The following is a 24311-nucleotide window of genomic DNA, read 5'->3' as shown; positions in this document are numbered from 1 at the left end:
GGAGAATGGGTTCATCAGGGTAGCGTTTTATCGATCGTGGGTCTCTAATCCAGTACTGGTTCCCAAGCCTAATGGCAAATGGCAAACCTGTGTGGATTTCACTGACCTTAATAAAGCCTTCCCTAAGGATTGCTTCCCACTCCCAAGGATCGACCAACCGGTCGATGCAACTGCAGGACATGAGATCCTCTCTTTCATGGATGCATACTCAGGATACAATCAGATTAGTATGCATCCCCCTGACGAGAATCACACTAGCTTTTAGACCGATACAGGGTTATACTGTTATAAATTAATGCCCTTCGGATTGAAAAACCCTGGTGCGACTTACCAGAGACTAGTTAACCACATGTTTAAGGAGTTTATCAGAGTAAACATGGAAGTATACGTGGATGACATGCTGGTAAAGTCGAAAAAGGCAGAAGGACATGTGAAGGATTTACAAGAGTTTTTCAATGTTTTGAATAAGTATCAAATGAAGCTAAATCCTCTCAAGTGTTCCTTTGGAGTAGGATCAGGGAAATTTTTGGGGTTCATTGTCAATTCGAGGGGAATCGAAGCCAATCCCGAAAAGATCAAAGCCCTAATCGATATGAAATCGCCGGTAAAAATCAAAGATGTGCAAAGTTTGACTGGAAGGATTGTTGCACTCAGTAGGTTTATTTCAAAATCGACGGATAAATGCGTCCCTTTCTTTAATCTACTTAGGGTCAACAAGAAGTTCGAGTGGTCTGTATTAGGAAAATATTGTTTTACCTCAATGGAAATGATTATAATATTGCAACTCTATGCAATATATTACAAATAAATAATGATTGATTAAATAAGGTTACAACTCTATAACTGAAAATTACAAATAAACAAAGAAAAGGAAGATGATGATGATGAAGAATAGAATAGAATAGTGAGAATACAACTCTAAGCAAAAGATTACAAGCAAAATAAAGTGTTTAGACCAAAAGAAAAGATTACAACTCTTAAACAAAATATACAAGTAAATAGAACAAGAGAATAAGAAGAAAAGCAATAGAATAAAAAGAAGAACAGAAACACAAGCAAACTCTCACTTACACAACCTAAGTGAAGAGGATTGGGGATCACCAACTTGAACAAGGTTTAAAACCTTTATCCAAAATCTTATTTCCCCCTAACTCAAGCACTAAGGGATCTCTCTCAGATATTGGAAAAGCTTTCTGGAATTATCAAGCCTCAAGGTGTTTCTAGCCAAGTGCTCTAGTGGATAGAAAAGTTGTGTCTTTCAAGTGAGCTATAGGCTCCTATTTATAGAGTTTAGAGACACCCTTTGAATTTCAAATTCCACCAACCCCCATGGCTGTTACTAATGTTTAATTGGATTAATATGGAATTAAAAAAGAGATTTGGGAGTTATTTGGGTTTTTTGAGCTGTTCAACAAATATTGAAAAAACTGAAAAATTGGTCAGTGTTTGGCCTGTGGCCGCGGCCAGAGACATTGGTAGCTGTAGCCACTGGTCTCTGTCCCACAGGCCGCGACCACTGACCAATTTCAGCACAAAAAATTGTGCTGTTTTTCCAAACGGTTCCAAACCCTCCCAAATGATTTTGTAACTTCCAAAACACATTATTGGGGTTAAAATCATATCTCTAACAGCCATATCACATATGGCTTTTTGAAATTCATCTCAATATTGTGTAACAACAATTTTACACAATAAAGGGTAATATTTGGAAGTTACAAATTTGTAACACCAAATATGTTACATTATTTGGATATATCTCATATATCTAAATATTGTAACTCTCTATTATATGTTACAATATGTGACACACTTTGTCACATTTATTTAATCTAAAACATTATATTATAATATAATATAATTTTACATTATATTATAAAATAATATAACAGTCTGGAGACTGCAAACAGGCTTTCCAAGCCTTAAAAGCCCACATGGCACAGCCTCCTGTCTTATCAAAGCCTATAGATGGAGAAACTTTGTTCATTTACCTGGCGATCACCGAATATGCTGCTAGTGCGGTGCTAGTAAGAGAAGAAGAAGGCGTGCAAAAGGCAGTGTATTATGTAAGCAAGAGGTTAATCGGGGCCGGATTAAGGTATCCCCCCATTGAAAGATTATCCTATTGCTTAATTTTGGCCTCAAGGAAGTTACGTCCTTACTTCCAAGCCCATCCCATCACAGTCTTGACTGATCAGCCCCTTCGGCAAGTTCTGCAAAAGCCAGAGGCTGCTGGTCGTTTGTTGAAATGGGCAGTCAAACTCAGGAAGTTCGATAAAACATACTCACCGCGAGCAGCAGTAAAAGGACAAGTCTTGGCTGATTTCATTGCCGAATTTACTGAACTCCCAGACAACGAACAAAGCGAAAATCCTAGTGCGCCTAAGCCTCAAGACGTAGCTCCTTTGTGGAAGTTTTTCACTGATGGATCGTCCGACGAATCTCACGCATGAGCAGGAGTGATATTGATAACGCCAGAAGGGCATCGATTTCACTGCGCAATTAGGTTTGATTTCGCTGCTTCAAATAATGAAGCCGAGTATGAAGCCTTACTCCCTGGGTTAAGGTTGGCCAAAGACATGAGCATAAAAGTGCTGGATATATACAGTGATTCACAACTGGTAGTGAATCAGGTCTTAGGGGAGTATCAAGCATGAGGTCTGAAAATGGTTGCCTATCTGAACAAAACCAAAGATCTGTTGGCACAATTTGAGAAATATACCCTCCAGCAAATACCTCGAGATCAGAATTCGAACGCAGATGCCTTAGCCAAACTCGCGAGTGTGAAGGATGCCGACACTTTAAATATAGTGTCAGTTGAGCGACTACGTGAGCCAAGCATACGAGCAAATGAAACCAATATGGGGGTCCAGTTAGCAGATACATGGATGGCACCATACTGGGATTATCTCACGAGTGGTGTACTACCAGCTGATAGAAACAAAGCCAGGACTCTTCAGAGACAGGCTACTAGGTACATACTGGTCAATGGTGTACTATACCGAAGAGGACACTCCATGCCACTGCTCAGGTGTGTTACGATAGAAAAGGCTAAAGAACTGATGAAGGAGGTACATGAAGGCTTCAGTGGAGATCACGCTGGGGGGCAGAGCTTATCAAAGAAGATTCTGAGGCAGGGTTATTTCTGGCCGACCATGAACGAAGACTCAATGGAGTTTGTGCGAAAGTGTGATAACTGTCAGAGGTTTTCCAAGATCCCACGCGCAGCTCCTAATGAGTTAAAGTAGATGCAGAGTCCGTGGCCTTTCGCAGTGTGGAGTATAGATTTAATCGGGTCCTTGCCGACTAGAAAAGGTGGAGTAAAATACGCAATTGTAGCAGTCAACTACTTCACCAAATAGGCCGAGGCCGAGCCACTTGCAACCATAACGACAAAGAAAGTACTTGATTTTGTCATCAAAAACATTATTTGTCGATAGGGATTGCCCAGAAAGATTGTCTCGAACAATGGCACCCAGTTTGACATCGGCCTATTCACAGACTTCTGCGAGAGGCATGGAATCATCAAGAGCTTTTCTTCAGTTGCACATCAACAAGAAAATGGGCAAGTCGAAGCGGTAAATAAGACATTGAAGGATACCCTAAAGAAAAGACTCGAGGAAGCCAAAGGGGCATGGCCAGAACAGCTGCCTGAAGTATTTTGGTCGTATAGAACTTCTCATCGGACAGCAATAGGTCATACCCCGTTTTCCTTAGCATACGGGTATGAAGCTATGTTGCCAGTCGAGTTAGATTTTCCCTCACATCGAAGAATCACATACGACCAAGACCAAAATGGCCAACTGTTGATGGAGTCCCTAGACTTGGTTGAGGAGAAACGAGAGAAAGCCCAACTCCAAGTAGCTGCGTACCAGCAACAAGTTGCTTGGTATTTTAATTCTAAAGTAAAAGAAAGAAAGTTCAACGTCGGAGACTTAGTACTTCGAAGATTTTTCTTAAACACCCGCGACCCGGCTGCTGGAGTACTTGGACCAAACTGGGAAGGACCTTACCAGATTGAAGAAGTCCTTCATCCAGGCACATACAAACTTGCACGCTTAAATGGAGATCTCGTTCCGTGCTATTGGAACGGAGAATACTTGCGCAAGTATTATCAGTAATTTTTAAAGGACTGGCTTGTATTAATTTTTACTTTTTACAAGTTGTGAAAAAGGGTTAGTCATATTATATGGCTAATCGCTTATAAGTGTATGATCTTTCAAAGATCACTCGTAAAGACATGTTTAGTCCATTTAAATATGAGAATTATAAGGGATTGTGCGCAGCCAGTCGTTCTTGCCAAACTTTGTAATTTTTTACAAGTATTTGTTCATTACGTGTGTTGTTTTGCTGTATTATAAGTTTTGCATTTTATACCGAGCAGTAATGTTCGTACAGGTTGTGGTCAAGGAAAGTGACCAAGGACCTAAAGCTCCTCAGTCACTTGGGGGGCATATAAGGCACATTGATAGCATAGCATACCAAGAGGTATGTAAACACATGAACAAAATAAGTGAAAGCATGCTACGGTACATAGAGTATTTTTAAAAATGTATATTTTGTTAAATCAAGCCAAAGTACTATGCTAAGTTCGGTCATGCGAACAGATGTTATAATAAAGCAGAAATATTATAATATCAAAGGAATTCTTTTACACCGCAAGCAGTACTGCTTGGATGTAATTGTTTAAAAGTAAAAGTAAAATAAGCTGCCCATGCAGCAAAACCAAAGAAAAATCATAGTCTTTACATCACGACCCGTAGGTCGTATGGTTAAAAAAGAAGAAAAAAATTATGAAACTTGAGGAGGCAGAGGATCCTGAGGAGGGGTCTGGTCGACGGCTTCATTGTCAGCACCCTCCACTCCTGCAGCCAGCGAAATGTTTGGGGAGGCAGGAACCCTGGCCCTTTCTTTAGCAGCCAATCGAGCAGTACAGCGAGCCAGCTCAGCCTTCCTGGCATCCTCTGGAAGGTAGTTGAAGTTGGCACTTTGATTGTGTTTCCAGAACTCATAGAAACATCGTAGTGTTGCATTCTTATACCTATCCATATCTTTGGCATTTGTAAGCCTGAGCTGCTCCACCTGGCTCTTGAGGACAGCAATGCTCCTGTCCTTAGCAAGATTCTCCTCCTGAAGTCTTTTGACTTCACGCCAGTGGGTTCGGCTAGCATCTTGGTAATCATCTCTCTGCTTTCTGGCATTTTCCAGAGAGGCTTGCTTTTTTGCCAGCTCCGCAACCAAGGAATCCTTCTACTGGGTTACCACCTCCAGCTCCCCCGCGCACCTAGCCTCCGCGGCTTGAAGCTCCTCAGCAAGCTTCGCTCGGGTCTGCTCGATGCTGGCACCCGCGTGGGCACGAGCAGCTGTCATGGTCAGCATGGCCTGCAATCAAAAGAATAAGGGTTAGACCAACTTCAAAAAAGGAAAAGTCAAGACCATGATCACAAAAGTGGAAAAGGAGTGCTTACACTGGCCACTTCATTAAGGGCCCTGTTGAGGATCTGGTCGACCCCCATGGTTTCAGCTTCAGCCATGGCCTCTCTACAGCAGTCATGCTTAAGGATGTGGGCGAGGCAATCCTTGGCTGACCGTAGGGAGCGACCCGATAGTCTAGCCCCAGGGAGAACACCCTCGGCTTGCTCGGCCTGTTCGGTAGGAGCCGTAGGTGAAGGATTTGTGGCAGCAGGAGGAGGAGGAGGGATTTCCTTCTCAGCAGAAGCAGGAGTTTGGGCAGATGGTTGGCCAGAAGGCCCGTCCTTTGAAGGATCAGTTGCTCAATTTTTCTTGGCCGGAGGTACCTGACTAGACTCGCTGTCATGTTTCTTGGTCGATTTTCTCTTTCGAACCAAGGGAACCTCTTCTTCCTGAGTGCTATACAGATCGAAAATGTTTGCGGAAGCCATTTCTGCAAAAGAAACAAATATGCAGACAGTAAGCCAAAAATAGATGACAGGTTATGGCACGTCAGAAAAGAGATAAAGAAAATTACAAAGTCCAATACCTGAGCTATTACTACTTGTCGCTACACTATTGACTCTACTATTCATACACTCACTCTCTGGCATGAAGAAGTCTGGCCCTAGATTTGGAGTATATGTAAAATTTCCCTCCCCGTCAAATAAATGATAGGGAATTGGCAAGTTATCTAAAAGTGAAATAACAATACCGTTTTCGTCAGAAGACTCGTCTAAGTCTACGACAGTCTCGACTGCCTTTTGTTTTCCCTTCCCTTGAAGGGCAAAAGACCTTTCTACTGGGGGAGTGCCAGTGGGTTCCCTGATTGTAACCCCAGTCGGTCTCCGTCGAGGACGAGACGCTGGTGGTCGCTGCTTGGGATTTCCCTCGGCAGTGGCACTTACCGCCGCGGGTTCACTCATATCTTGGTGAGGGGCCAGGAGGCCAGCCAGCCTCAAGTTGGCCTCATTGACCAGAGACTTGACACTCTTCTGAGCATCTGTCGTCCTGGCCAACATGGCAAACCTCAACACCATGTCTGGTGTTGGGTCTGGTCGTAACCATGGGCCTGAAAAGCACAAGATATTTCAGAAAAATACAAGGAAAATTGCTCAGTAAAAACAGCGACCAATGGAAAAAGGCATTTACCTCCTCGAGCGAAGGCCAGGTTATTTGCAGCCATGTCAGGCGTGAGGAAATACTCCTGACTGTATTTCCCCACGTTGGAGATGTGGGTGGTGTCACTCAGGAAGGTTCGGGTGGTCTCCTGGTGACAAAAATTAAAGAACCCCGTACCAGACTGTTAGGGGTTGGATTTAAGGTCAAAGAGATAATTGACCTCATGGGGGGTAGGCTTTGGCCAATTTTTATGTTTATAGAGGATATAGAGTGCAGCAAGCATCCTATATCCGTTGGGTGTAATTTGGAAAGGGGCGACACCAAAGTAGTTCGCCACCCCCTGAAAAAATGGATGGAGAGGAAGGGTAGCCCCCGCCTCTATGTGATACCTCGACTAGGCATTTTAAATGCCTCCAGGCAAATTAGCCCTCTGATCCACAGTGGGGATCTTGAGAGTTACCCCAGTGAGGGGATACTTCCTGAGGTAATTAGCAAGCATCCTGGGGGTTACTTGGCTAAGTAGAGAAAGATACCACTCGACATCAGGAAGAATTGAATGCTGAGGGCGAGCCCTAACCTGGATGAGAGGGTCTGGGACAATGTTTTCTTGACCACTAGTCGAGGGAACCCCAGCCGGTGAATCAGGCTGAATAGGAGGGTTTGAAGTGTGTTCAGGCTTTTTCTTTTGGGCAGTGGATTTGACACGACCCATTCTGGCTGAAGATGGTTGAGGTCTGGAAGGAGAGAGTCTAGAGAAAGGAATCTCGTGAATACGCTGAGCAGGCTGTTCTTTGCCTTCAAGCAGTTGCACAAGAAGATTTTCTTTGATCGGCCTCTCACCTCCCCACAAATCTGGCATTAAAATCTGCGGACAGAAAAATGGGGAGGTGAGGATGGAGAGTCTAGAAAGTTGGTTAGAATAATGCTGGTCGTGTATAAAAGTCAAACTTTTATACAACATCATTCTAGCAAAAAACTAATTTTTCCATGCGAACAGTTTGAAAAACAGATCAAAAAGTGAAAGTAAAAAGTTTTTCTGAAAAAGCTTTTTCAACTCCAGTAAGGGCGGGAAAAACTCAGTTTTTCAACTAGCATAAAAATCAAATTTTTACTTCGATTTTATGTCCTAAATTTATGATCTCAACTATCAAACTGATTCATAACTCCTAAATGGCAAAGATAAACCATCCTATCTAGCATCACTCGATAAATACCCTATTTTCATGCATCTCAACCCAAGAATGCAGACAATATCAGAACCTAAAAGCTAACTTACATCGGCATGCACAACAAAAATAAGGAGTGCAAAAAGTTCTGAAACTTATCGAAGCGAAGATTATGAAGCTTTGAAGAAATTCCGAGCGTAGGTGAGCGAACGGCTAATTTCGAGAATGTCGAAGGATGATCTTCAGGGAGAGCAGGGGTTCTGACTTAGGGTTTCTTGATAAGAAAATAGCTTGTGTATAAAGAAAAAGGAAGTTCTGAAGGCTATATATTTCGTCTGCGGCATGAAAAAAGAGGTAATCATAAGTTTCCTCTTTTCAAAGCATGGGGAAGAGTGATAGCCGTCAATGGATTGCTTGGGAACCGAAAAGGCATGATTGGACAGGGGTAGGTCACTTTTTCCAAGAAGGCACGAACTACTCTGACAGATTTGGTGGGGTAATCGAAGAGTCGTTTTCCTTAAAGTTCATTTATTGCTGGTCGTAATAAATAAACGTGGGTGGCAAATGTTATCCAAAAAGAAGGCATGGGTGACGTGGCAGACGTTTTTAACACGTGGCTGACACCTGGCAGAAGTTATGTTCGACCATCGACCAGTGAGATTCCCCTAACGTAACATTTTTATTTTATATACGACCAGCCTGGTCGTATGCTCCATATATTTTGAGATAATCTTGTACAATTGTAATCATATCCGAGATTATCACCCATGATCCGTGATGATCCGATTATTTGGGAAAGAATATCTGTAACTGATTCGTGTAATCCTCCTTGAGCCTATAAATAGAGAGAAATAGCTCAAGGAATGGACTTTTGGCTGATTTAAGTTTATACTTTACAAGAGAATTAGAGCTATTATCTTACGATTGTATTATTCACCTCTTTAAGGCATGTGAAACTCAGAGAACCCTAGTTCTTTGATCACTCCTTTGAGAATTAATATCAATAATAGCTTAAGTGGACGTAGGTCATTACCATTTCATGGGGCCGAACCACTATAATTTGTTGTGTCGTTTACTATTTTTTCCATTAGATCTATTTCAACACCTTCATTCACATCAAGCATTTGATTCCGTGTCAGTTGACCAAATCGAGGGTCAACATATCTAATTATTTAAATCTCAACTAACAAAAATATCTTAATAAAAAAAAATTAAATGATAAAACAAAAAAGATATTTTTGGTTTTGATTATAAATAATAAATTTCAACAATTTTAATTTTCTTTAATTTAAAAAAAAAATTGGATGAATAGTACCTACAGTACTGTTCACCGGTTACTGTTCATCGCGTGCATGTGCGCGGGGCGTGCGAACACGCGCATGGCAGCCGGGCAAAAATTTTCGAAATTTTTTTTTTTTGAGCAATTTTTCAAACCAAAATCATTTTCTAATTAATTTTAACATGTTTTACACAAAATAAAGCATATATAAAAATTAATAGCATAGAAAACACAACAAAATAACCTAAAAATTGCTAAAATTCACATAAAATCAATATGTTTCATAAAAACATGAAAACCATCCAATTATTCAAACATATCAAATAATTCAATTTTAAACTTGTTCATGCATGAAAATAAAAATTACCAAAGGCTATGAGGCCAGTTGTTAGAATAACTTATACAGGATCTTTATTTATTTTCATGTATATCTAATATTAAACAAATTAATACGAGATAGCCTAAAACATGTTTCTAAAATTGAAATCAAAGAGAAACAAAGAATATAATACTTACAGTATACGTAGCGGAATTAAAGAGTCCTTCCTTCAGTTTCTCTAACTCTTGTATCCTCTCTGTCGCAGAGTATTATCAATAAACTGAACCGATCTTCTATTTTCTTCACAATATTCCAATGTATCCTTAGAACCACTTAGACTAGTGTGAGAAATTCTCAACACATGAGATAGATATAGAGAGAAGAAGAGAAAATAACAAAGAGGCTTAGAAAATGACTTGTGTTTAGAGAGAATCTAAAATTATCAGAAAATCTGACTTGTGACTTATGTTTTGACATCTCTCTAAGCACTCATTTTATAGACTCAATTAGGCCATTTAATTTAATTAAAAAATCAATAAAATAATGGCCATTTTGAAGCCCTAGGTCGAAATTATCATGGGCTATAGGCCCGTAAAATTTCTCATTTGATTATAAGCTCATTGGACTTAAAATCAAGGCTTGTATTATTTTCTATTGATTTAATTAATTAAATAATTATTTAAATCATTTATCAAATTAATTATTTATAATTTGAACATTGATTTAAACTTATTTATTAATTTAGATACCAATTTATCTTAATTAATAAATCTGCCATAATAATTTCTCTTTTCTTCTCAAAATTACACAACTCTGTGAAACTATCCAAAATTGACCCGGTCAACTTTGATAATTCTAATTGATGATTAAATCAATTAATTGAGACTATCTAGATGATTTTATCCAAGGCACAATGGGGACCATGGGCCTATGAAATCAAGCTCCAATAAGTTATCATAAATCTAACAAATAAATTTACTAACTTATTAATTCATTGTGACTCCACTATAGACTCGGAATCGCACTCTTGAATTCATAGAACGCTCTATAACAAATATAGATACGCTATTAATTATCCACTATTACAACCATAATTGTCACTCAATCCTCTATAGACTGTCTACAATGAGATAGGACTAAAATACCGTTTTATCCCTCATTGTATTTTATCCTTAAAACACTTAGTTCCTTGTAAATGATATTTCAGTAAACTAATTTAATTACTGAAATGAGATCTCTATCATTTAACACCTTGAACCAAACTAAAAGGAAACCATCGTTTCACTTCTTCATCAGAAGCTATAGATGTTCATATCTATGATTAACACTCCCACTCAATTATACTACCGAGTTCCCAAGATGTAAGTATGGGCTAGTCCGTAGGGTAAGCTGGTAACGAACAAGTCATCAACTCAAATAATACAATCAGTTAGAATACTAACCACTCAAAATTGAGATTGAATTGACTTATGGTCAACTATATGATATGACTATAATAGATAATAACGGTATGTTTACTAATCTTATCAACTGTCAATATCGGTCCTGTCCGATGTAACAAATACATCCAATCTTATCTACTTTGCTAATGTTCTGGAAAGAACATAACACTATAATGTGTAAGTAGATTATATCGTAGATTGTCAAGTCAGTGTAAATCCTGTGCACTGACTAATCTTAGGACTAACTTATTTTGAACATATAATCATATTTATATTCCACCGTGATTACGTCACTATAAATAAGATTACCTATATGCTCGGGATTTAATAGAAGTTTATATTAAACAAATAATCATGAAAATAAAACATGTGAGCAAAGTGATTAACCAAGTAAAAAAAAAATGATTTCTATTCTTTTATTGATAATAAAATGAGATTACAAAGAATTTGGGTTTTAATTAGGGCATAAAACCCCAACAGTAGTTGCATCTACCATCTAATCTATTATGGGCAACAAGAAACTGTCCATTGGGCAAGCTTTGTGCAGATTGGTAAAATCGATACAGACCTGCTTCTTTCCATTTTTCTTTGGTAAGACTATTTGGTTTGATGTCCAAAACAGGTACAAGCATTCCTCAATTGCTCATATTTGCAAAAATCGCTCCACTTCCTCGTTAATAACCTGATTTACTTTCGAAGCAACTCATCTCTGTTTTTGTTTCACAGCTGGGATTTGTTTGTCTATGTTCAACTGATATGTCATAACCGTTTGGTCAATACTTGGCATATCTTTTGTTGTCCATGTGAATGTGGAAATGTTCAGTGTCAAGAACTCTACTATCAAGTGTTTATGCACATCCCTCATTCGAACATTTACCAGCACAGTCTTTTCAGCGCGTTCAGCGTCCAGCTGCACTTCTTCTAATTCATCTGTAGTCCACTAGGGTTCCATATATTCTTGTTCATCTTCAAGCGCCTCTAAATAGGTTGGTAACTTGCCCTTTAATTGATATGCCTCCTCTTCCCGTATTTCTTTCCCAACTCCCAATTGATTTATTTCTTTTAGTAACACGCAACACTTCTTAGCTTATTTCTAACATCCTTTTATGTCTATAGCATAGGTCCCAAATGGTGATTGACACTTCAATACTTGGTGCAGGGTCAAGGCTGCTCCTTGCATTCTATGCACCCAAGGCCTACCCATTATTGCATTATACCCAGAATAGGCGTCGATGACTACGAAGTCTACAACCAGGGTGCGCTTGGCATCCATTACTTTTTGTTCAATCAAGCCTTTGGGTACTAATTTCGTGTTGTTAAAAGAGAGTGCGAGGAAAGTTGATGCTCTCAACCTTTCTTACGGAATCCTCATTGCTTGAAAAGCATCATAAAAGAGAAGCTCTGTGCTGCTTACTCCATCCACTAGTACTCTGCTCAACTGTCAATTTTCTACTTGCAGCTTGATAACAAGTGCATCGTCATGCAGTAGATTTACATTTTTCAAATCAACCTCAGTGAAGGTGATAGGGTGCGCCGGGAAGTAGCGATCAGTTGGGGCTACATAATTGACTGTGTGGTGGAGATAGTGCATTCTTTTTACCCTTTCCTCAGTTCTTTTTTCAAATTTCATCTTCGCTTCTTTCTCTGTTGAGGGTTCAGCATACCCGAATATCATCAGGATTTTTTCAAAGTTTGTTGGGGTTCTTCTTCCACTACCACCTATGGCTGTGCATTTGGCTCCGTTACTACATGCGTAGGCAATTTTGGCGACATTATGTGTTGTTGTGCTACGTTATGCGCAGTTTTGATGTATTGAGACAACCCTCCAGTTCTCAAGATGTGTTGCACTTGATTATATAGCGACCTACACTCTGCTAGAGTATGATCCACATCATTGTGAAATGGACAGTATTTTGTTTGATCTCTTCGCTCCACTGGTGAAGTTATTTTGAATGGGTCTTTCCAGATTGGTTTAACTTTATTCTCATTGTAAATATGATCAACTAGCACTGTGGTCTTGACATGGGGCTATTTGATGTCACTTTCCTCTCTTGAACGTTTTGGGCCATTCCTTCTTCCCGAGAGGGGTTGCTCTACTCTCCTCTTATCTCTTTTATCACTTAAGGGAGGGTTCCCTTCTGCAGGCTTAGTGATTATTGTCATGCGCCTAGCTTCTTCTTCTCTTATTTCTACTATCTTGAACACTCCTTTAGCCCTCATTTGTATATCTGTGAGATCTCTTAGTGGGTTCAAGTAAAGTTGCTCACTCAAGAATGATCCCTTCTGCAAACTTTCTCTTAACAGATTCATTGCCACTACTTTATCTACATTATTAATCCCATGTACCAGCCTCAAATACCATTTCAGGTATGTCAAAGGATATTCATTTACTCCTTGTTGTGCTAAATACAAGTCGCCCATCATTTTTGGAGTCTCGGTGTTTCCCCCATAATGTTGCACAAACAAATCGCCCAACTCCACGAAGGAGTTCATTAATTTTGTTTTTAACTGCTTGAACCACCGCAGTGCCAGTCCCACCAAAGTTGTTGTGAAGGCTCTAATCATGGCTTCATTTTCAATTTCCATTGCCATCTTTTGCTAGAATTGCAGGATATGATTCAACGTATCTAAACTTTTGTCAAATTGTGAGATGTTTTCCATTGTGAAGTCCTTCGGTTTGGTTCGCCAACAATCTAGTTAGTGAATGATGACTTAAAAATGCCTTTGATAGCTTCATTATCCATATCTATCGAACTCTGAGCACTTACACTGTTCAACATGTCAATGACTTTCTTCATCATATGCTCTTTCTAGTCAGACGATACTACTGGTGTCAACGGCGATTGTCTTGCTTGATATTGTTTTTGTGCAGTTGACATCTCTACCTTCTTTGTAGTATGAGTCCCACTTTGCTCCTTTTCTCTTTGTGATGACTTTTGTCCCTCCTCTTTGTAAACCTTTGGGACTTCTTCTTCCATTTCCGACAGTTCCAGGTTTGCTTCCGGTTGAGTTTTTTCATTAACTCCTACCGTAGTGCTTTTGCCCGTCCTTGGTAGATGTCTTTATCTCTCCTTATCATAGTTAATTTTGCCATTAACCTGGCTTGATGTGCGGTCAGTTCCTCTATTCATTTTTGGTGCCTATCTTCTACTTGATGTCGTCGCTCCTTGACCTGTCGGAACCTAGCGTCGTCCTGTTCTTTCATTTGCTTCATAAATTGCATCCCTTTGTGAAGCTCTTGAATGTAATCTACTTGTGAAAATTGGCTTGCGTCCTCTTCTAGCTGTGATTTTGAACGAGGCATTTTCTTTTCTTTGTTGGTCACCATTCAATATTGTAAAAGACAAAAAGATCAACCATCATAAAGAGGTTTTCTTGGATTTTTTCTAGCATTATTGCACATCGCTTTTTTGTTTGTTTTCCCACAGTCGGCGCCTATTGTTTTGGTCAAAATCTCCCCCCCAAATCTTTTCTCTGATTTCGTTTAATTATAAAGTCAATGCATTTTATTTTGTTAGAGAAGATCGCCTGAATCATACACATTCCATTGGCATGGCCAACGGAATGAATGTGTTCTTTAGAATGAGTGGAGAGAACAAAGGGGTGTACATGCAAAAGACACTCTGATGCTTAAGTCAGCACAACGTTCTCTCACTCCATCCTCAATCTATTCAAACTTTAACTGAACTAAAGTCCAAGGTCCCTAAATTCGACACCTTTTCTACTATATATTAGGAAAATTAACAAAGAAGAAAGTTAGAGAAGCTTCCCGGGATTGGTCCATGTGGCCGGTTTCACTCACTTTCTTCCCACCTTTTTATCTTCTTCATATTATGAGCTCAAAAGCTCACTGATCCTTTCGCTTAGCTTCGACCTTAAGCTCTTCGTCCGGTCCATATACTTTGAGCTCAAAGCTCATCAATCTATTCAATCACTTTGAGCTTAGAGCTCTTCAATCTGTTCGATCACTTTGTGCTTAGAGCACATCAATCTATTCAATCACTTTGAGCTCATAGCTCATCAATTTGTTCAATCACTTTGAGCTCACAACTCTTCAATCTGTTCGATCACTTTGAGCTCAGAGCCCATCCATTTTTTCGATCACTTTGAGCTTAGAGCTCATCAATCTATTCAATCTCTATTAGCTCAGTACTCATCAATCTTATGCAATCATGCTGACCTCAGAGCTCATCAATCTAAAGCAATCATTTTGAGCTCATCAATCTATTCAATCACTTTTGAGCTCATCAATCTATTTAATATTTATGAGCTCAGTGCTCATCAATCTTATGCACGCATGCTGAGCTTAGAGCTCATCAATCTAAAGCAATCATATTGAGCTCAGAGCTCATCAATTTAATGCAATCACATTGAACTCAGTGCTCTTCAATCTAATGCAATCATATTGAGCTCAGAGCTTATCCATCATTCTTTCATCTTTTGTATTCAACATAATTCTTCACTTTATCCATCTTCTGATCCTCAAATAATGCCACGTCATTAATGGTAAAATTATTATCATACTCAAGAATCACCAAAAGATTAAGTAAATTGATGAACATAAAGAGGATGTCAAATATTATCGAATATCAATAATATCAGTGAATACTAATTCAATGACAACCGATGAGCTATTGAAATGCAATAAATCATTAATAATTTTGAAGCTTATGCATTCGCCATTGAACATCATCAAATTATAGGTATCCGTCCTATGATCAAAGTACCATCGAAGTTAATCCCAATCAAAAACTCATCGAGGTGTAATTGAATATCATCAACCCATTAAATTTTAATGAAATGGAATTAATTTTTTTGAGTAAAAATTATGCTTAGACTAATTGATACCAGCAATACTTATTATGGAATTAATCAACAACGTTGCCAAAGATCATTGGGGGTGTATGCGTATTGGCACTTCTAGGACAATGGAAATAAAAGACACTAAGCAGATGACTACAAACTGAAATAATAACAATAAGAACCCTTTGGCCCCCTCACAGCTTCGATGGCATTGATGCAGTCAAACTCAAAAATGATTTGTTAAAAGCCAAGTCTCTTACATAGCAAACCCCTTCCATAATAGCCCGAGCTTTGGCCACAAGAGGTTCAAAATAGGTAACCATTTGATGGATTGTTGAAGCAAGCACATACCCGTTTTTGTCCCAAATACACACTCTAATGCCAAATTCGTTATGTTGTTTATCAATTGCTGCATCCGTGTTGACCTTAACCATTCCAGGCAGAGGAGCTAACCAGCTTTGGGCGTGGATGACTGTAGGCATGGAGGTGCTAAGCGAATATTGGCTTCCTGGAAGTGAGTCAAATACTCTAAAGCCCATGATGAAGTAGACTCTTCTGCAGACTCGACCCTGGGCACAGGCAGGGCAAGCCTGTGCCTAGGGCCCCCAATAAAAAGGACCATACCATTATTTTTCTATACTAAAAAGCCCCCAATTTTGAATAATACCATATTTTGCATTTGGCCCCACTAAAGTTCAGGGTCTGCCTGCTCTTCTGATAGGGTTACACCATCATGCATGGGTAATTTTGTTTCTTCTATACCATAAAAAATGATAAACTTTTCAAGCTCCTCATATTTAAGGGATGCACCCGCTTCATCAGAAAATGACAATAGTTGAAGCTCTAGAGATCAGGTGAACTCAGCTTGACAATAATTTTTTTGCACATTTTGCGAATCAGCTTGCACCCCCAACTAGTGTGTACAGTGGATTCATACTCAAGAGGAACAAATAGTACAATTCTATCCATTTTCATATCATGACTATAGAGTTAAGCTGAGTAAAGAATCCAATTGTGAGAGGCTTTCCAAACAAAGAGTTTCACCTTGGGAGGAAGGTGCAAATTCTAGAATCTTCTCGACTATGGTGAGTCCTTGAAAGGACATATCTTACCCCAGTCCCAACCTTCTAGTAGCAAGCCAGTATTTACATTATAGCAACCCTTTGAATCATGATGTCGTATGAGAGAGTCCCCATGATTATTCAATGACCATGCAATAGATAGGATGGCATTAGCTTCCTTTGGGATGAAAGATTGGCGATGGCCCAAAGTCTATATTTTAGTTCTAGTTAAAAGAAAAACTTTCAATATAAAAATTCACTCAAAACTACTTGATTTATATTTTTAAAATTTTTTAATGTACACCCATAAATAAATCACCAAATGATATCTCCATTGCTTTTAAGCAAATATATGGAAGGAGAATGAGAAAAGGAGGAGAAGGGGGGTGGGGGTTAGTGAAAATTATGTTTTTGGCTAAAAATAAATTATATATAGTTTTCAAATTTCTCAAAAGGAGTGCAAAAGCTCAATTTGGTGTAGCATAGAATATCATATTTCCCTAAAGCGTTCCGGAGGCAAGTCTTTTACTACACTGGATTCGTCAAATACGTTCGAGGCATAGTTTTCAAATTTCTCAAAAGGAGTGCAAAAGCTCAATTTGGTGTAGCATAGAATATCATATTTCCCTAAAGCGTTCCGGAGGCAAGTCTTTTACTACACTGGATTCGTCAAATACGTTCGAGGCATAGTTTTCAAATTTCTCAAAAGGAGTGCAAAAGCTCAATTTGGTGTAGCATAGAATATCATATTTCCCTAAAGCGTTCCGGAGGCAAGTCTTTTACTACATTGGATTCGTCAAATTGAAACTAATAAACTCCATCTTTAACAATAGGACTTTTAACAGAAATGCAACCAAACATTTTTAATAATGAACACCATATTAGACACAGCGAACAAGAGTTTCTACCAAGACATGAAGTTTTGGAGAGGGGTACAATTGAAACAAAAACACAGCAAAACTGGGCACAAACAGCAAATGTAGGGTGCCCAGCACATACACAACAAATTAAGTAGAAAACCTCTCTCTGCCGTGAGGAGAAGAATAGTCGATATTGGGTCCAGAAGGAATGATTCGAAATGGGTTTATTGTAGGATGGCTTCCATAATAATGTCTCTTGATGTGTTCCATATTGACTGTGCTACTGATTCCAGGAACTTGGTATATATCTTTGGTGTAGTTGAATAAATTCGGGTACTCACGTAGCAGTTTCTTGTTGCATTTGAAATGAACCGCGTAAACCTGTAATTGTCAAAAACTCACAAGGCTAAGCTACTCAAAACCATTCTACACTACAATGCTAGATAAGATATTCTAAACTTAAACATCTAAAGGTTATAAACTTCACTATTCCTAGTACTAGAACACGATAAGAAGAATAATCTGAAAAAATTTCTTCTGTCACCTTTGCATTTAATATATATGAAGCATTTAAAATTACAAGCACTTGAAAAGAAACATAAAAAGGCAAGAAAGTTTAAGAAATATATGTCTATGCAGAAGTAGATCTATTTTTCTACATCCTTATCTCTAACTCCAAGTGGAAATACAATGGCTTGAATGTTAGAAAATCAGGGAATGCATAACATCTTTAGCCATACAGTTCAGGTATCGTATGGACTGTGAGGGTATTTATATGTATACACGTTTCCTTAAAAAGAGAAAGAAGGGAAGACACAGCTCTCAAGCAGCTAAAATTTCTCTCCCAACTCCCAAGACAAACATGTTTTAGAATTCAATCCAAAAATGTTGCATGATCATTTAAGAGGCACTTGAAAACTGGCATTAAATTACATACAACATTACTAATTAATGTTAAAAACTAGTCTTGCATATCATTATTCATGATTCTCTTGATCCTAAAATTTATTTTTATCGGACAGAATATTGGCCTAATTTTCAAACAGGATTGATTGATTTCTGAAAAATAAATCTCTCATACCTCGTCAAATCTTATTAAAGTGACAAACAATCGAATATCTGCTTCGGTCAAAGTGTTCCCACATATGTAACGATGCTTGTCAAGTATCTCCTCACATTTGTCCAGAGCTTCATACAGCTTTGTCACAGCCTGCAGAAAGATCAGTAAACATAGTAAGGTATTATTATTATTATTGTTATTAGACTCACATGGAAAACATAAAACACCATACCTAAACCCACAAATAATCTCAGTATCAACCTTTACCTCATCATAAGGTTCCTGCTTCCTTGCAAACCCACATTTATACACACCATTATTTATTGCATCATATATCCATTCATTGGTCTCATCAATTTTGGCTCTCAAGTGTGGAGGATATAAGTCCATATCAGGATTCTCTGCTATAGCATTGAACTCAGTATTAAACATACGAATTATCTCTGAACTCTCATTATTAACAACACTCTTGAGTTTCTTATCCCATAGAACCTATCAAAAGAGAAAAACACATGTATGGTTTATTAAAAATCACGAAAAGATGAGAACATTAACAACAATAACAGCGTTATTAAGCGTAGATTTACTTACTGGAACAGTAAATTTTCCATTATAGTTTGTACTTGCAAGCTCGTAAAGGTCTCTGATGCTTTTGGCTCCATTAAAAGGGTCAGGTTCAGCTCCTGGTAGATCTGCCTCTGAAGCAGGGAAAACCCACCCCATGTGTTCATCACTTTTCTTGGTTCTTTCCCATATGGGGTTGACAGACTGAGCAAAATAAGTTCAATACACAAAATTATTTCCACATTATTAAGTAGACTGACCAGAAGAAAAATTACTATATACAACAACATACTGTAAAGCTGATGGCTTTGTCAAGTCCTTTGATTTTCAAGTATGCAAGGCACCTAGAAGCCCAAGGACATGCATATGATATGTACAGATGATACCTCCCAGATTCAACTGGGAACTCGGAGTTCGAATCTCTCGAAATGATGTTACGAAATGTAGAAGCAGTTCTTGCAAATGCACCAGATTCAGACAATTCATCCAATGCAGATCGAGCCATTCTAGTAGAAAACTAAAATAATATACATGCACAAATAAATAAGGGGCAATATAGAACCACTTTAACAAACTGAAATCTCAACCAAAATATCCAAAAACAACATATTAAATTTCAAACATTTAAGAAATATAGCACTACAAGAAAACCTGTAACTTGATTCTTCACATTCCATAAAACCTTAAAATTCCAAGTAATAATATATTAAAGGATACAAACCAACAATTCAAATTGATCAATGAATTGTTCATTCTTATAAATCACACAAACCATTTTCATTTGCTACTTCCCATAAAAGAAAGACCCATAAATTCAATAATATGATCCAACAATTCTACCTCGAGTTATAAAATTTGAAATTCTCAACAATTATACAAATATTCAGCAATTATGTCCCGGAAGATAGGTTCAGACACCATATTACTAAAATAATAGGCAATTAATCACTATGAATCAAAACAACGGAAACCCGTATAAAAAATAACTGTAAACGAAAGATGCAGCCTAATAGTTCACTTGTGTGTGCATAAATACACATGTAAACTAAGAAGTATTGTTTTAGCAAAATAGAGAGTTAAAAAGTTCCAGTTAGTTACCTTGAAGGAGTTTGGGAGAGGAAGAGTAGAGGAAGAGGAGATGTTGGTGTTGAGCAGCGATCGAACTTGTAGAAAGGATGGGAAAGAAAACATTAGAATTAAAGAAATGATAAATACACCCTGTATTCCACTATCTAAATAACAGTAGATTTCACTAATAATTTTAAATTTTATTATAAAATATTAAATAATATCAACATGTTATAGATAAATAAAATGAAAAAGAGTTTAAAAGATAGTGCAATATAACTTGCTTAGCACTTCATTGTACATCATGTTTTTTGTTCTGTTCGTTAGGGTTAATTATTAGTATAAATACGCATTTAATTTATTTCATAACAATAAAGTAATAGAAATTGGGGGATGCATCTAATCTAAATAAATAAAAATAAAAAAGTGAGCGTTTTGCTTACTTTAATTTATTATTAATACTTGTCTGTAGCGTAAAGGTTATTAAATATATTTCTTCAAATCTCTGTATGCGCACCATTTTGTTATTTGGACAGTTCAATTCTATAATAGTCTCTTAATTCTAAAAAATAAAAATAAAAAAATAATAGTCAACTGTACTTTTTTTTGTAAGAAACTACTATTTTGACCCTCTGTTACAAATGAGTATTATACTAAAAAATGATTTAAATTTTATGATCAAGTGAATTATTAAAAAAATAATACTCTATTAGACGGACTGTTTTTGTTTAATTGTTCAAACAAATTTTTAAACACAAAAATAAAATCCCAATTTGTTATATATTTATATATATATATAGAGGTCTATAATAACAAAGAATTACTAGGTTACTCAAAGTAAAATATCAGCATTAATTTTTGATTGTATTCAAAGTAGTTATCTAATTTCTTTAGGGCTTATTTATCTGTATAAATAGGAGTCATTACCCCCATTGAAATAACACATAAAAGAGTTCCACTCTCTCTTTACATCTCTCTCTGTTACCTGTCTATTTCTTTATACGTTATATTTCATTATTCTTAATAGTTTTATAACACGTTATCAGCACGACTCTCTAACTATCATTATTTGTAGGTTCAAATTCTTATCATGAATCTCTAGTCATAATCATTCGTTGAATCTGAATTAGATAATTCAATTTTCAACCACCATCTTGTGTTGATAACAAAATTCATTATCAAGCCTCTAGTCGCTATAGTTTATTTAGATAAAAATATTTCATTGCGAATGTATGTTTATATGATTACCATACTATTTATATTGATCATAAAAAAAATGTATATGTGAGTTGTTATTTTACCATTGTGATAGTATTAGATGGCTTAATGTCTTGTTATCATAACTATGATTATATTCATATGTTTGTGTTCTTACTATCTCACATATTTAATATTGATTTCTCTATAGTATTTATTTTATAGTTATTTACAAATACATTAGAATTTGTAAAGTTCCATGTCTATGGCTTATAAAAAAAAATATTGATCATTGAGATAATGTATTTCATATATTTTGAAGATTACACAAAAGTGATATTATTCATTAAGATATATAAAATACATAATTGCTAAAGAGTTGTGATATTTTAGCAAAATTCCATGAAGTGAATATTTCACATATTTGTCAATTATGTGAAATTTATGAACACAAATAAAAAAAAAATATTATGATTGATGTAGTTGGTGACTGATTTTTCAAGTCCCAAAAGTTTTAAGAAAAATGCATCAAAACATTAAAATATGAAATAATGATAAACAAGATCGAAAAACAAATATGAAGAGAATAAACTAATTCAGGTGTAACTACTTTTGATATTGACTTGGATGTGTCTTTATTATACAATAAAAAAGTTAACATGTATATCAATTTTGTTGTACATTTAAATATTATTCCCTGAAGAGAATGATAGAAAGTAAATTTTATTTTAAAGAGTATTAATATTATTAGTCATGTTATTATATATACAATTGTTGACCCAGATTTTAGTCAACTGACACGGAGTCGGAATATGCTTGATGTGAATGAATATGTTAAGAAGAATCAAATGACAAAAAGTAATAAGAACACGATATTTTATAGTGGTTCGGCCCCAGGATTTGGTAATGACCTACGTCCACTTAGACTGTTATTGATATAAGAATCAAAGGAGTGATCAAAGAACAAGGGTTCAATGAGTTTCACTAACCTCTGAAGAACAATACAATATTCCAAGGAGAATTACTCTAATCTTCAATAATTCCCAAGCCCAAAAGTCCCTTCCTTGAACTCTCTTTTTCTATTTATAGGCTCAAGGGGGATTACATAAGATCGTTACAGATATTCTCTCCTGAATAATCGGATACTCAGGAGATTGTGTGAGTTAAATTCGGGATTTACAAAGATCTTCACAGTAGTGTTACATTACATGCGGAACCATCGACCAGACTAGTCGCAGGTAAGACTGGGATGCTTACTACTTCTAATACGTCTTCTAGTCGATGCACTAGCAGAGTTCCTCCAGATGTCAGCCACGTGTCCAGGGATCAGTTGCCACGTCATCAATGCCAATTTTTTGGATAACATTTGCCCCCCAAGTTTATTTATTACGAGCAATAAATAAACTTTTGAGCGAACGACCCTTCGGTAACCCCGCCTTACGTGTCAGAACTCTTCGTGTGTTCCTGGAAAAAGCAACCTACTCCTGTCTAATCATGACTTTTCGGTTCCCTAGTAATAATTCGGCGGCCATTCCTCTTCCCCATATTTCGAAAAAGGGAAACTGATGATTACACATTTTTAATGCCACAGACAAACTTATATAATATCTTCGAAATCTTCCTTTTCTTTTTACGCATGCCATTACTCTTTCCAGAAACCCTAAAACCAGAGCTCTCTACTTCTCCCAGAAACCATCCTTCTGCACCTTCCAAGTTCATCTTGAAAGCACCTCGACTTCCAAAGACTCTCTACCCTTCTCAACGATCTTTTTTCTGGTAAGTCTTCAAATTTTTATGTTTCGTATTTTCGCAATGCATGCTTCTGTATGTCGACTGTTTGAGTTCATCTGTTTCTGGTTTGAGATGCTTGTGGGTAAAAAGATTTACGAGTTAGTTTGATAGTTAGGATCGTACTTTTAGGACGTAAAATCGAAGTAAAAATTCAATCTTTAGGCTAGTTGGAAAATAGGTTTTTCCCGCCCTAAGGGGAGTTGAAAAAGCTTTTTTGAAAAACTTTTTACTTTCACCCTTTGATCCGTTTTCAAACTGTTCGTGTGGAAAAATTTAGCTTTTTGTTAGAATGCTGTTGTATAAAAGTTTGGCTTTTATACTCGACCAGCGTTATTCTAAAAAACCTTTTAAAAATTCTCCATCCTCACCTCCCCATTCTTCTGTTTGCAGACATTGATGCCAGATTTGTGGGGAGGTGAACGGCCCATCGACGACGATCTTCTCGCCCAGCTGCTCGAAGGCGAAGAACAACCGGTCGCCCGAATCCACGAGATTCCTTTTTCTCGATCCTCACCCAGACCTCGTCCTTCTCCTCCTCAAATGGCTCGTTCCAAATCCGTAGGCAAGAAAAGAACTGACTCTGATGATAGTCCAAACCTTCCTGCTCAGCCTGATTCGCAGGCTAGGGTTCCCTCGACCAGCGGTCGAAACAATCCTGTTCCTGACCCTAATATCCAAATTAGAGCCTGCCCTCGCCATCAGAATTTGCCTGATGTCGAGTGGTATATTTCCCCGACCAGCGTAGTGACCCTTCGGATGGTTGCTAACTATTTCAGGAAGTATCCCCTCACAGGGGTTTCCATCAAAATTCCTGCCGTAGACCAAAGGACTAACCTCCCCGGAGGTATATACAGCGCCTGGTCTCGGTATCACATAGAGGCGTGGGCTTTCCTCCCTCTACATCCTTTTTACCAAGGGGTGGCCAATTATTTCGATGTCGCCCCCTTCCAAATTACTCCAAACGGATATAGAATGCCAGCCGCACTCTATATCCTATACAAACTTAAAAAATGGCCAGAACCTACTCCCCACGAGGTCAATTATCTTTTCGACCTTAAATCCAACCTGCAAAAATATGGGACGGGTTTCTTCCACCTCTGTCACCAGGAGACAAACCGGACGTTCCTGAGT

The 24311-nt window shown here is 37.6% G+C and overlaps 1 protein-coding gene across 2 annotated transcripts; it reads right to left on the bottom strand.

The window, feature by feature from the left end:
• Nucleotides 1–17441: 17441 nt before the first annotated feature.
• Nucleotides 17442–20378, bottom strand: LOC133800569 (uncharacterized). Of its 2 annotated transcripts, XM_062238567.1 has the most exons (6): nt 20223–20378; nt 19417–19641; nt 19152–19328; nt 18828–19052; nt 18582–18710; nt 17442–17881 (listed from the first exon to the last, which is right to left on the bottom strand). In XM_062238567.1, exons 1-6 carry the CDS (start codon nt 20313–20315, stop codon nt 17648–17650), a joined length of 1083 nt encoding a protein of 360 aa, XP_062094551.1. In that variant the 5' UTR covers nt 20316–20378; the 3' UTR covers nt 17442–17647. The 2 variants fall into 2 exon arrangements, with proteins under 2 accessions (XP_062094551.1, XP_062094552.1); XM_062238568.1 differs by lacking the exon at nt 19417–19641 and having other exon boundaries at nt 20223–20364.
• Nucleotides 20379–24311: the final 3933 nt, after the last annotated feature.

The sequence above is a fragment of the Humulus lupulus genome, chromosome 9 (assembly GCF_963169125.1).
Source record: "Humulus lupulus chromosome 9, drHumLupu1.1, whole genome shotgun sequence".
NCBI lineage: Eukaryota > Viridiplantae > Streptophyta > Magnoliopsida > Rosales > Cannabaceae > Humulus > Humulus lupulus.
Note: the sequence above shows the minus strand (reverse complement) of the source record. Positions and strands in the feature narration are given on the sequence as shown.